This window comes from Bacillus rossius, chromosome 12, assembly GCF_032445375.1.
Source record: "Bacillus rossius redtenbacheri isolate Brsri chromosome 12, Brsri_v3, whole genome shotgun sequence".
In the NCBI taxonomy this organism is placed as follows: domain Eukaryota; kingdom Metazoa; phylum Arthropoda; class Insecta; order Phasmatodea; family Bacillidae; genus Bacillus; species Bacillus rossius.
In genome coordinates this window covers 32,475,107-32,488,572 of record NC_086339.1, presented here as the reverse complement: position 1 = coordinate 32,488,572, position 13,466 = coordinate 32,475,107, and the positions used below count along the sequence as shown (strand labels likewise).

The following is a 13,466-nucleotide window of genomic DNA, read 5'->3' as shown; positions in this document are numbered from 1 at the left end:
ACTTCGAAAATCTTCGGAAATTCTTGCAGGGAACCGAAACTACGTGAGTTGTAGGCTTCCCGATTAAAATATTCAATCGACAATATTGTTTGCCTCGCGCCACGTCAAACGTAAACAAACCTTGCATCCATAGATAACCATAGCGCCGCACTAGTAGCGCGCGTTGCGAGCATGGCTGTGTCAGGCGTCATTCCTATCTTCATGGCAACACAATTAAAGCATGTCGGCCATGTTGTGACACAAAACAGTTCAAAACTTAACCTGCATAAATTAAAATTGAATTTTATATTACGTATATAATTTAAAATATAATTTTTATTTAACGTTTGTATCTGCGTTAATAAAAACTTTTAAAACGTGCTCTACAAATAACCAAAAGCTAGCGCAACTAAAAACAATTGTTTTGAAGAGGGGCGAGACAACAATCGATTGTTTAGATCGTCTCGTGCACTGAAGTGTGTGTTCCATGGAGGAGGAAGAATGGCACGTTATACTGTACTATGATTCTATGAATCGTTGAGACATTGTTTACGTTTTATAGTTGTTAACGATTCTTGAAAGCAATAAAAATTAATCATAATGTACATTTATATTAAAGAACTCCTGCGCAAAAAACAATTATGTAAAATTTTCCTCATAACTGGAAAAGAATGGTCGTTGTATTGAAAGGTAGGAGGCGTTTTTAATGTTAAAGTGAAATATTTTTACATTGTTTACATTGGTGTTTTGAGCAGGAATTTAAAATCATACGTTGAACTGAAAGATACGTTATTCTGAAGTACGTTGTAACGGAATTTCACTGTATAGGCAAATTTATTTACAATGTACACATACAGCGAAACCCCTTATTTACGTTTCCGTTATTTGTTTTCCAGTTACTTGCACTATATTCTTCAGGTCCCGTTTAGTTCCCATTTAGTCCAATACAATACTTTCACGCGAATTACGTCTCAAAAATCTAATCCATCCCGCTATTTACGTCACGTAACAACCATAAACAACCAGAAAATACAGTGGGTACTTTAAGAGTAGATAAGATTAGCTGGTAGGCCTAAAAACATTGTGAAAAAAGTAACGTTTATAGTCGGCAATGAACATTTTAAATCGCAAAATATACATATTTTATAACATGAAAAGTAGCTTTTATTTTTAAACATTTAATAATTTAAGCCTAGGCGTGTAAAAGTCCGCGTAATTTAAGCAGGAGACAATCTAAAATGCACGAGGGAAAAACGTAAACTCACGAATGTACAAACATGGCTGCTTGTAAGTTCTGATACTGTATTTATGTCACAACTTAGCCGAAATACTGGTACGAGACAAACTTCACAAGATAAAATGAGCGGAGTCTTGGTAACTGTTTTATACGTATTTTATAATTTCGGAAGTATTGTACAGTTGACGCATATTTTTTAAAATAACAATTTATTCCTGGGGATCGTAATTAATTAATTATTGGTATCAAGACATCAAGATGAATGTAAACTTGAACATGTCACGGCAGCGAGAAACCTGGTGCGTATACCAACAAACTGGTATTAGAACTGGACAAAACTGGTTTCAAGGGAGGTGGAGCTTATATTTTTTTCCGCTAAGCTCGCGTCTATTGGCTGGCTGCTGATGGGCGGAGCATAGAGTGAGTTATACTGCGCATGCGCAGCTCAGTGAACAAAGAGAGCCAGCCGGCGCGCCGTAACAGCAGCTGACCGAGTACAATGACCTTTCTCCGCGCACGGCGCGCTAGACAGTAAATTTACATCAATTTAGGCCCTTTTTTTTATTTTTTTTACTGTGGTGCAATGCGTATGTGTAATGAATTACTGGTGCGACCTATATGGGGGGAATCTTAAATACCAAATTCAAGACCTCAAATTATGGGTGCGACCTATCTGCGATGGCAACCTATATGCGAGTAAATACGGTATTTATTTGTAATAAAATAGAGTATGTATTTTGTTTTCCAAAGAACTATGCTAGCCATCAATTAACAAATTAACAATAATAAATTGTATTTTAAGGAACTAAAAAACATATTTTATATATGAGTTAAAAAGTATAAAAAAAAGTGTGTGTGCTTAAGACCGCACGGCAGAAGTGAAAACTTCATAGGCAATAGCAATCAATGTTTATAATGTTTTTTCAATCTATATTACTATTAGCATGATAAACCACCAACTACACAAACTAGCCTCGCAATGTAAAACAAATAATTGTTAAAATAATTATTATCACGTACCAATAATAACTATTAAATTAATAATGACAATTATTACATATTAATTGATTATATTAAACACAGCGATTCAACAGCGAAGAGCAGCTGACTGTATCTTTCTCGCTCGGGTACACTCGGCGGTCCCGAGTTCACCCGATCGAGCCTTTCACCTCAGAGCGTGACGGATCAGCCTACCTTACTACATACGAAAAAAATTTTTGTTTGTTCGGAGCGCCAAAAGTAGTTTTCACTTCAATAATCTTTAAATTTAAGAAATTTTTAACAGTGACAGAATGAACAACTCTGTAACTGGCCACTCACTCTCTGTCCATGGTGATCTCCTCCTGGAAGGAGAGCAGCGCCCTCACGAGGTGCTCCCACTTGCCGTCCGGGTCGCCGGGCCGGCGCGACCTGGCGACCAGTGCCGCGCAGTCCAGGGCGGCGCGCCGCACGGGCCCCAGGGGGCTCGCCAGGGCCACGACGAGCGACGGGACGAGGGCATTGCTCCACTTGAGCAGCCCCTTGCAGGAGCCACCCCCCCTGTGCCTCGCGACCAGCCCCGCGGCCAGGCGGAGGGCGTTCACCTGCAGCTCCGGGTTCACGACCTGGGAGTCGTCGCCGAGGTCCCCGCCCACCGCCAGCTTCGACAGGAACTGCACTTGCAGCTGCGTCAGCGGGAAGTGGATCTGCGGGCAAATCCCCAAGTTTTGGTTCTGCCGCCTGTCATGCACACGTCCTTCAAATAGTGTTCATGATTCTGTGCAAACAATATAAAGGAAACGCGACATTTTACAACTGAACCGTCTATGAAACCAGAGCTGGTTATATTGCATGCCATAAGAAACCTAATAATTAGAGACCTGAAAAAGTAGATGTTATTTTTCTGAAAAAATAGGTGTTATTTTTCTGAAAAATTAGTGGTTTTTTTTTTTTTTTTTTTTTAAATAGGTATTATTTTCTTTACTTTAAAACTGGTACTGATTTTTTTTTTACAAAATTACGAATTATTGTTTACAAAAACTAACTTGAGAACGCACCACAACGCTGAAATGCCAAATTGACCACAACGCCAACAGCTATAAAACTGCTGTGTACCACAACGCCGAAATACACTAATGCCGAAAAATGTCATTGCAGGACTGCTACAAAGGTTAGGTTAGGTTAGACAAGGTTAAGTTAGACTAGGTTAGGCTAGGCTAGGCTAGGCTAGGTTAAGTTAGGTTAGGTTAGGTTATATTACGCTAGGTTAGGTTAGGTTTGATTGTGGTATTTCGGCGTTAGGTACAATTAAGAAACACACACAAATTCATTCAGTTTTTATTTCGGTGTTGAAGTACACAGCAGTTTTCTAGCTGTCGGCGTTGTGGTCAATTTTGACATTCTGCATTATGGTATTTCGGCGTTGTGGTAATGACCTTACTATCTTCTGCTGTTCTTGTCTCTTTTTTAATATGTAACTGTGCAGCTGCATTGTCTGCACATTAACATTTTTGGGTCAGAAGCGTAGAAACCCTAACGTTTGAATTCTTCTGCCAGTATACACGCATTTACGGGAGGCTTAGGCATTTCAAACAAAATATGGGTAACTTTATACTTAATTTAACATTAGCTGTACAATTATTTTAAAGCAATTCTCAAAATCCAGAAAACCACAACGAAAACAAACCACTCATATAATCGCACTAGCTACGTTACTCATTGATGATAAAATAATTGGTTTTCGCGGCAAACTTGTTTACAGATTCGTAGGATCTCATATTTTGAGGTTACGATTGAAGTTCCATACTTGTTGTATTTCTCTTTCGTGTTATTCAACTATAACATTAAAATATGGGTATAGGAAAGTTTAAAAATTAATTTCAATAATTATTTAACAATAAATACTGTCCGTATTATACTACAACGTAATTTACGTATTAAAGTTTTTGCAGAAGAAACTTGTTTGTATGAAAATAACAAACAAATCAGAGTGACCAACATGAAATCACAAACATTCTTAGCCAGCCGATTTATTTTCAACCCAAACGTAAAGGCACCGTTAAAAATATAAAAGTAAATTTAATCGATGTTATAAGAATATGAGAACAATTTACGAAAGAAATTGAACATTGCATTTTTATAATTATATAATTATGTATAAATACATTTCAAGCCCATGACAAATTTTATTTTTATAGTGCAACAAGTGAACAACCGTTGAGAAAAGGAAGATGGCGACTAAACTAATAAATCAAAACAACCGTAGTATCTAGAAAAGTAATGAACTTACGGAAAATCATTGTAAATATACGTATGTATAATTAATTACGATACATCTTTATTTTGATACGTAATTTTTAGGCGGATTTAACAAAATTTCTTTAAAATGTGCCAAAAGCATGATAAATAGGCATTTTCAATTAAAAGTGCAGAAATTCGCGTTTTACATGTGAAAAAGACTAAATTTGCGTTATTATTCGCGTTATCGCGGTAGCGAATTTTTTGGTCTCTACTAATAATGTACAAAAAAGATGAATATGCAAATACACAGAAAACAAGCCAAAATCATCTTATTCCGTAAAATTAAAACATACACAGCTGAGAAAATTCTAGAAAATCAGAAAAATCTACTGGAACTTAAAAATATATATAAAAATTTCCTGACAATAAAAAAATCCTGAAAATGCCTCTAATAATGTGTTACCCAAATTTTGTTTCTTTTTTTGTTTTTTGTTTTCTAATGCGGACTGATATTTTTTCAGAATAAGTTACATTATGTGTATGGGTAAATGTTCCAGGGCCAATAATAAGACACACATTAAAAGGGTACCTGGATAGCCTACACAATTACATTTCTCTTAAATTTCTTCCTCAAAATAAACTGTTTGCCCCTTACCTTGAAAAACACTTTCATCCCTTCAACGTACAGCTTCTTCATGTCGTTGTTATCCAAGTTACAGCCTGTGACCAACACTTCGAACATCCTGACGAAGAAAGCTGCCGCGTGGTCGGTCTTCCCCGACAGGGTCCACCACTGCGTCTCTTTCAAGTGAAGAGGGACGGACATGTTCCTCGTGAGGCTGATGAGACAGTAGATGAAGGCCTGCACTGCGAAAGAGCCCTCTTTCGCCGCCAGCAGCACCAAGGGGAACGACCTCCCGTCCAAAAACGCAAACGCTTGCTCCACATACATCTGGGGGATGAAAAAAAAAATCATTGTAGAAACTAGTGATGAGTCAGAATGAAATTTTCTCCAATTCCATAACTTGAATTTAGATCACAAAAAGTACTTTAAATCCGTCCCAAAATCTATTCATTGTGAGTAAAAGTAAAATAATGTACGAAAAATAAAATGTATACACGGTAGACAGTCAATCAACCTAGATGTAGATAATTAAAGTAGGATTGTATGTGAAACAAAAGGAAGTGTGCCAGAACACTAGCATTACACATTAACACTGGCTAACAGTGTGTAATCAATATATCATAAGTAAATATGTACATTCACAGTTATGTGTCTTATGTCACCTCTCTCTTGGAAAATGAAATAACAAATAACAAATCATCCTGTTCATTGTCATTTAGTGGGTTTTCAGATGTGCACACGTAGTTCTACAATATTTTAGTTTTCCAAACATTCTGCAATTGCACAAAAAAAATCATTTTCTAACACTAATACATACAGTTGAATTTACATATTTTATTCGTAGATAGGAATTAAAAAAAACAAAAACAAAAAAAACACGTGTTTCAATGGTGAATGAAGTAGACACAGCACATTGGTATTTCCACTCTAAATGCTATCGTCGCAAATTGTGTGACAATTGTATGGAAATGTGACAGTGTGTGTAAAGCATATATATATATATATACACACACATATATACACATATATATACATATATATACATATATATACATATATATATACATATATACATATACACACACACACATATATATATATATATATAAATAGATAAAAACCTGGAAGCTCAACAAAGTTGTAGAAAAATAGATGGCTAGGTTTAAGCAAATTTGAGCATCGTGAAATAAATACCCATCAGTTGTTTTTAACATGAAATTTGTTTACATTGCTTGATTAGTGTGCTGGTAAAACGTTCAAACACTGGCAGCGCTAAATTTACATTCCCGCTTATAAAATTTTTCAGCTTTAATAGATTTTTTTTTTCTTTTGCCCCCTTGAGGCAACAGGTTGTAATGTTGCAGAACCCTGCCCTCCTAATTAAATAATTTTTCTTTTAAACTATTTTCATGAATGTAAATATTTCTTAAAAAGTCTTTCTAATTATATTTTACCGTTTTCATGTATTTTAGGGTTGATATTTTTCACTTGCTATGTGTTTTAAGAAGGTATTTTGTATTTTAACAGACATTTTCTATCATTAGTAATTTTTAGGTAATTATTCACAAAGAAGTCGCTGTTCTAGATTTTTACGTGGTTAGGCCTACTTATTCATGTTTTTCTCAATAAGTTTAATTTTGTAAAGTAATTCGTATTATAATTATTGTTCTTAATTTTCATTAACGTGTGGAATAATTCTAGAACACGGGACTGTGTCTGATGTGTAGAAAGAGAGAGGCATAAGAGACATGTAAGTGTGAGTGAGAAAGGAACAGTGCTTCCCCGCCAACCGAGATAAAGACGGTAATTCCCCCCCTGTATGGGAACTGAGTGATAACTGCTCTCTCACGGTGTGGGAGAGAGAACGAGAATGGGAGTCCCCGATTTCGAGGTGAAATTGAAAAGAGACTGATCAGGGGAAGCCCAGATTTCTGTGTGTACAAGATTTTTTCATGTGTTGTAACTTGTTTTGTGATTGGCTAATATCTGTAGAGTGAATGAAGCGTGCGTGTGATTGGTCGGTGAGGTCATGTGACGTCTGCTCCCTGCGTGGAGGAGACGAGTTCATGAGATCACCAGTCGTCTGTCGAACGCTGGACGAGTAGGTCGTGTTCGATGGCTTCTCGCTAAATTATAATGTAATTTACAAAGAGATATTTTCACGTTGGTGGTCGGAGCCAGGCCTATATTTAAATCAACCTAATTTTTTTTTTGTTTCGTTTTGGATATAACTTAATTAGAAATTGCGGCCACCTTCGTAGGCATGTTGGCTCGGGGCGGAATTCGTTTTCGCTGGGTGCGGTCCTCTTCGAGGTTGTCCTATTTTCTTGTACTTGCAGTAAAACAATACTGAAGGACTTCATCTACGTTATTATTTTTCGGTAATTTCTCGTCATGCGAGCTACCAGCAGTTTTTCGACGGGCAGATATATGTGTGGAACGAGTGATTGAACTATTGTAAGTGTTTGGAATCGTCGGTGCACCATTCTATTAAAATAATAAAAAACATCAAAATTTGCAATCGGCGTTGAACTGTTTTATTTTGTATATAACGAACCGTTATAAGGTTTCTACTATATATGTACAGAGACATGGTGCCTCTAGAGAAGTGATGAGGTCAGCTCAAAGAAGTAGTACTTGCACTACTTAAATATTTTGTATACAGTAAAAATCATTAAATTTACATCTGGCGGTGCTTGAATCTTCAAGCAACCAAAAAATTTTACCAAAGGTTCAACACAAATTTGTGTGATTAAAAACTTTAATACATCCACTAATAAAACTGCCAAATTTTCCTTTTCTGCAGCAACTATTACACCAATCTGGAAAATAACTACAGTAAAACCTCGCTCGTACGGTCCTTACGACACTGCCTTCAGTGTGAAGTTTTTTATTTTATTTTTACGTTTGATTAGCTTAAGTGTTGTTTCTACACAAATAAGATATAATTTCGATCGAAAATACATCAGCATAATATATAGACACGGCAGGTCATTTCCCGTGGCAGCAGGACACGGCAATGGCAATTCATTTCCCGCGGCAGCGGTGGGAAAAATGAGGAAGGGGGGAGGGATAGCCACAAACGGACGTAATTTGGCCTCGCTGGTTCGTACGTACAACTCGGTCGTAAGGACAAATTTTGGAGAACCGTGAGTGTATGTAGAATCGAGGTTTCACTGTACGTGACTATGTACATGTATATGAATTCAAAAGGATGTTATAATTTTTCATTACTTAACATGAGTTAAAAAATAATAATAACATGCAACTGTTTTTTCCTGTCAGGCGTTGTTTCTGTTGGCCTTAAATTAGGGGATGTAAAATGTCCTTTAAAATTAAATAGCAATAATTCTTTACTAATTATCATTAAAATTTTAAAGATAAAACAATGAGTGTTTTTTTTTTTTTTTTAAATACGTACCCGTGACTCCTCTACGATTTTGATGGAGTTGTTCAAAATCTCGAGGCTGGTTTTCGCATCGTCCTTTGGAACTGCGTTTGCCATCAAGATGACGGACAAAAGGTGGCGGGACACGTCCGCGCCGTTGTGAGGTATTGTGTCCAGAGCCCCGGACAGAGTGGCCACATCCGGCAGAAGTGGCGCGTGCAGGTGCTTCCACACGACGTCGCACACGCTCTCCACACTCAGCATGCCGGCTCTGGGACTTAGTTCTGTCGATAAAAAGAAAATATACACAACCACAGTTTTGAAACATTATAAGGTGTACTAGGTAGTGATGTGCCGATGTAATTTTTTTTAGTATCGGTTGGCACATCGAAGTACTCATGAGACATAATGAAGAGTAGCAAAAGTATTTTTGTAACTTTAGCTTTATTGGCGATCCCCGATCAGTCAAATGGTAAAATGGTCAATTGACGTCATACATACATACCAACATCTGATTTATATATATATATAAATTAATCGGCAAGCAGTTGTAGTTAAAATTAGGCATGTGCGAACACCACTTTTTGAATTCGAGTCGAGTTCGAGTCGAACACTTTTAAAAAAATCTAGTTTCGAGTCGAGTTCAAGGTTAGAGGTAATCTACCAGTAAAAAATTTCTGCTAAAAATTGGTTTATAAATTCTTATCATCAACATACATAGGCTAAATAAATATCCATGTAAGAACCTACTAACCTACTTATCATATTTCAGTCATGTTTAAAGTTTTATTATACAGTAGAATCCCGCTGATGCGACCCCTCACGGTTTCCGAAAAAACTGACTTATAAACGGAATGGTCGCAATAGAGAATTCGGGGTGTCACCGCATCGTCGGATACATCGTGTGAATGCCGCTCGCGCAGTGTCTAGCCGAGCTCGGCGCTTCCACTATTGCACGAAAAGCCATCTCAGTTGTCATGTTATCTTACCCGCCCGCACGAAAAAAAGCCACTGTGGTAGCTTACCTTCTGCGTGAGAAACTGTCAGCATCCTTCCCCCCTCCCACACCGCATGCGGCAAAAGCCAGGTTGTATAGTCCATTCTCGGTAAAATAAATATTTTTATGGGCTTATACGACTGTCCTTCGCCGTTAATAAATACTTTATAAGTTTTTATGATACAATTTGTTTATTAGTCACAAAGCAGTTTCTGCTGAAAAATCACTAATACCTCAAATTTTATTGAATAGAAAATTTTAGCAGGGCTGTAAATATATTTATTTTACTGCATAGTTACTTTTCCGTCTGCATTCCAACATTTTTTTTTTCCCCTTTTTTTATGCTGTGAAGGGCCCTGGAAAAGATAATTGCTTGAGCTGTCAAAATAAACATAGCTGACGGCAAGGTCTGGAGCGCATCCTGTCGGTCTGTCACTGTGATTATTTACTCCAAAAACATGTCACAGCATTTTAGGATAGCATTGTTCTTATATCTTTCGTTTATAGCCGAATGTTTTCTACCTGATCCACACAAGTTCCTTCGCCACATTTTGAACGAAAATAACCACCAGCCGGCTAGCATAGCCGAACTCGCGTGACGCGAGTTCACTTAGCGCGAGTATTTATCGGAACCCATTGTTCGGGGTATGCAAGTCGACGCAATTTTTTTTTGTTTAGCCGCGCATGTGCGAAGTCAGCGATGTTATAGAAAAATAGCCGAGAACCAAACACCTGGCGACGTCGTTAACACAGTGAACACAGCTTTGTGTGGCCAGTGACACCTGAGATGCAGCTGGCAAGATCACATCACACTAACCAGTCGCAAGACAATGGCACGGGACCAGGACGGCAATAGACGTGCGCGTAGATGTTATCAGGTTATGCGTGCAGTTTACAGGTATTGGCTAGCGTGGACAGTCTAGAGGGGTGGTATCTATTATTAGCCGTCTTTTGTATGCCTGCCTGCTTGCAGTACAGTGCTCGCCAAGATAAATGTGAACACATAGCGCCCAACAAAGTGTAACAGACTTTTTTTTCAGCCGATTTTACTCAAATTTTCGACTTTCTCTGCTCAAATTTTTCACGGTTTCTCAGATAACGGTCGTATAAACGGAATGGATACATCAGAGGGGGGTCGCATCGGTGGGATTCTACTGTAATCAAGTTTCTCTGAAGCACACTATTTTTACACTAGATAACAGGTTACACAAACACAATTTAATTACACATAGGCCTCTAACATTACACGGAAATAGGAGTTACTATTGCTTCATATTATGATGGAGAAATACTAGTTGCTCCACATGCTCTGGGCTCAGATTACTCCTTCTTACAGTGACAGTGTTCCCTGCACAGGATAACAAACGTTCACTCGCTACTTGTGTTGCAGGTACAGAAATATAATGTTGAGCCAAATTTTTAAAACTGCTTTCTGTTGTTTTTCCACCATGCACAAGAGTCTTCATGCCTAGCTATGACAGATTCACTTAAATATGTTGTAACCTGAACTTTCATTGATCGTTCCTTGCTTGCAAGCTTATTTTTTTCTTTTGCTAACTGATCAAAAGTCCCCCACAATGTGACTGTTACATCACTCTGTTCTAAAGTGTCAACTGCAGGTAGGCCTAATTCAGCATCACATTCCTGTTGCCTGCAGATTTCTACCTCCAAAAATTTAATAGCAAGTTTCATTTCATCTTCTCTGAGTAGAACACCTTTGAAATGTGGATCCAATACCATGGCCACCATATTTGGTTTCAACATTCTATAATCTGGGAAATGAGCTCGAAAAGCTTTCAGCAAGTTTCTAGTGAAAGTCAAATCACATCCTGTTTTGCTTTTAGTTTTTATGTTATTTTCCAGCAATGTTTGTATGCTGCTTACAACAGGAATCACCATGGAAAGGGTTGGGTAAGATTCAGCACACAGTTCAGTGGTTGCTTGGTCAATTGGCTGCAAAACATCAACCATATCACTAACCATATGCCACTCAGCTTGGTTGAAACTTAATTTTTTTCCCACTCTCTGCTAATTCAGCTGAAATTGGGCCCCTCTGTTCAAGTAGCCTAGCAAACATCTGGTACTCGCTATTCCAGCGAGTTTCGACATCTTTAATTAAGTTGTGCATAGGTTTATCCATTGTTTTCTGTAGATAGCCTAGTTTCTCTCGTGCTTGAACACTGTGACGATAATGCCCAACAATGGCTCGACCTTTTTGGCACAATTCACTAAAACTTAGAGTCATTTTCTTTGCATTACTTATTGCTAATTGCATTGTATGTGCAAGGCAAGGTATTGACATCCAATTTGTTTTAGACAATGCTGCAGTTAGGTTTCGTGCATTGTCTGTAACTATATAAATGGGTACTGTGCACTGCCCCAAATCCCACTCTTCTAAAATGGAATTCAATTTCTGGTGCACTGCAGATCCTGTATGTTGGCCAGGAAAGTACGAATTAGTAAGAGCATAATGTTTTATTATAAAATCTGCTGTCATATAATAACAGGTCACAGAAATGTAGCTCTCGTTCGCTCGAGAAGTCCACATGTCGGAAGTAAGTGACAGCGACTGTGCTGAACATAGTTCTCGTTCCATTTCTGTTTTTATTTGTAACTTGTAGTTCTCGTACATCTCAGGAATAATACGCCTCGAAAAAACTGTTCTCGAAGGTATCTCGTATCTTGGTTCTAGGGTATTAATAAGTTCCTGGAATCCCCTATCCTCCACAAGGGAATAGGGCTGATAATCTAGAACCATCATTCTTCCAATTGCCGATGTTATTGCCTTAGATCTGTGATGAGTTTTATCCATTTTCACATGGGTAAATGCACCATCTAAAGTTTGTTGTCTGGGTGTTTTTGGTGGCGTTACAAATGCTTGCTCATTTGTTCGTTTTTCTTCCCAATACTGATTTTTCTGTCGGTGTTTGTTGAGATGCCGAATCAACGTAGTTGTACTTCCCGATGGCACCTTCAGAGTAATTTTGCAAGTGTTACATTCTGCCTCATCCGTTCGGGTTTTGGAAAAAAACTTCCAAATTAATGCACCTTTATGTCGTACTTCACCACGTTTTGATGAACAGGGATTCATTTTTCATTACTGATACACGCCGTTCACGGTGTAAACAAAACGAAAATAAGAACTTTCTAAATTAACCTCAACAAAAGATCGCGTTACTGTGTGATCCGTGACACCGGCACGACAAATTGAGCAAAATCGCAATAAATCGACCTATTTTCATACTTGTAGTATCGATTCTCATATCGAATGACTGCAACAACTGTAAATGCTCGTTCGTTGGTTGAACAGTAGACAACATGATGGCATGCAGCTGTAAGCGCGAATGCTTGTCCTGGTATATTATTAATTAATTACTATGAAACGTGTCACGGGATAATGTACACACGAAAAATAAATCTGATTTTAATCAACAATGTTCATTAACACCCGTCTTACGTTTATAAATAGGCCGTTCCGGATGAGAAACGCGACTGCTTTTGTTTGTACTTTGTACAGGTGCGTATTTTCAAATTGCAAATTATAAGATTGTGTTGGTAAACAAAAATAACGGTAGTTCTTTTAATTTGCGTGTTTTAAAATAGACTAAAAATTTTTCAATTATGCTTCTGACCGTAAAAATACTATTGTAATTTCAAATGGAATTAAAATAATTCCTGTGTTAGGCCTAACCTAAAAACTCGTTTTTTTTTCAAACACTTCAAAGTGCAACGAGTCAAGTCGAGTCGCAATATGTGACCCGACTCGACTCGAAATTTCGAACAGTTTGCACAATACTAGTTAAAATGTTTAAAAGCAATTCAACGAGATATGCACAATAAAAGAAATTAAATCATGTGTCTGGTACGTGCACTGTGGTCCTAATTTTGTCCGGGAATAATGACGTTCCTTGAATTTAAAACATTTTTTTTTAATTTGAATTAAGTTTTAGTTAAATGCTGCTCAATTCCATGATATAACTTGCATTTTGAAGCTATCTGGTGTATTCACATGCTTTGCGGT

The 13,466-nt window shown here is 37.6% G+C and overlaps 1 protein-coding gene across 2 annotated transcripts in view; it reads right to left on the bottom strand.

The window, feature by feature from the left end:
• The window catches only part of LOC134537809 (HEAT repeat-containing protein 1), a 103,605-nt gene that overhangs the window by 67,160 nt on the left and 22,979 nt on the right, over positions 1–13,466 (bottom strand). For both annotated transcript variants that reach the window (XM_063378643.1, XM_063378644.1), the window contains exons 8-10: positions 8,482–8,732; positions 5,091–5,387; positions 2,537–2,901 (exon numbers count right to left, since the gene is read on the bottom strand). In XM_063378643.1, coding sequence (XP_063234713.1) covers positions 2,537–2,901; positions 5,091–5,387; positions 8,482–8,732 — 913 coding nt within the window. The remainder of the gene's footprint in view (positions 1–2,536; positions 2,902–5,090; positions 5,388–8,481; positions 8,733–13,466) is intronic.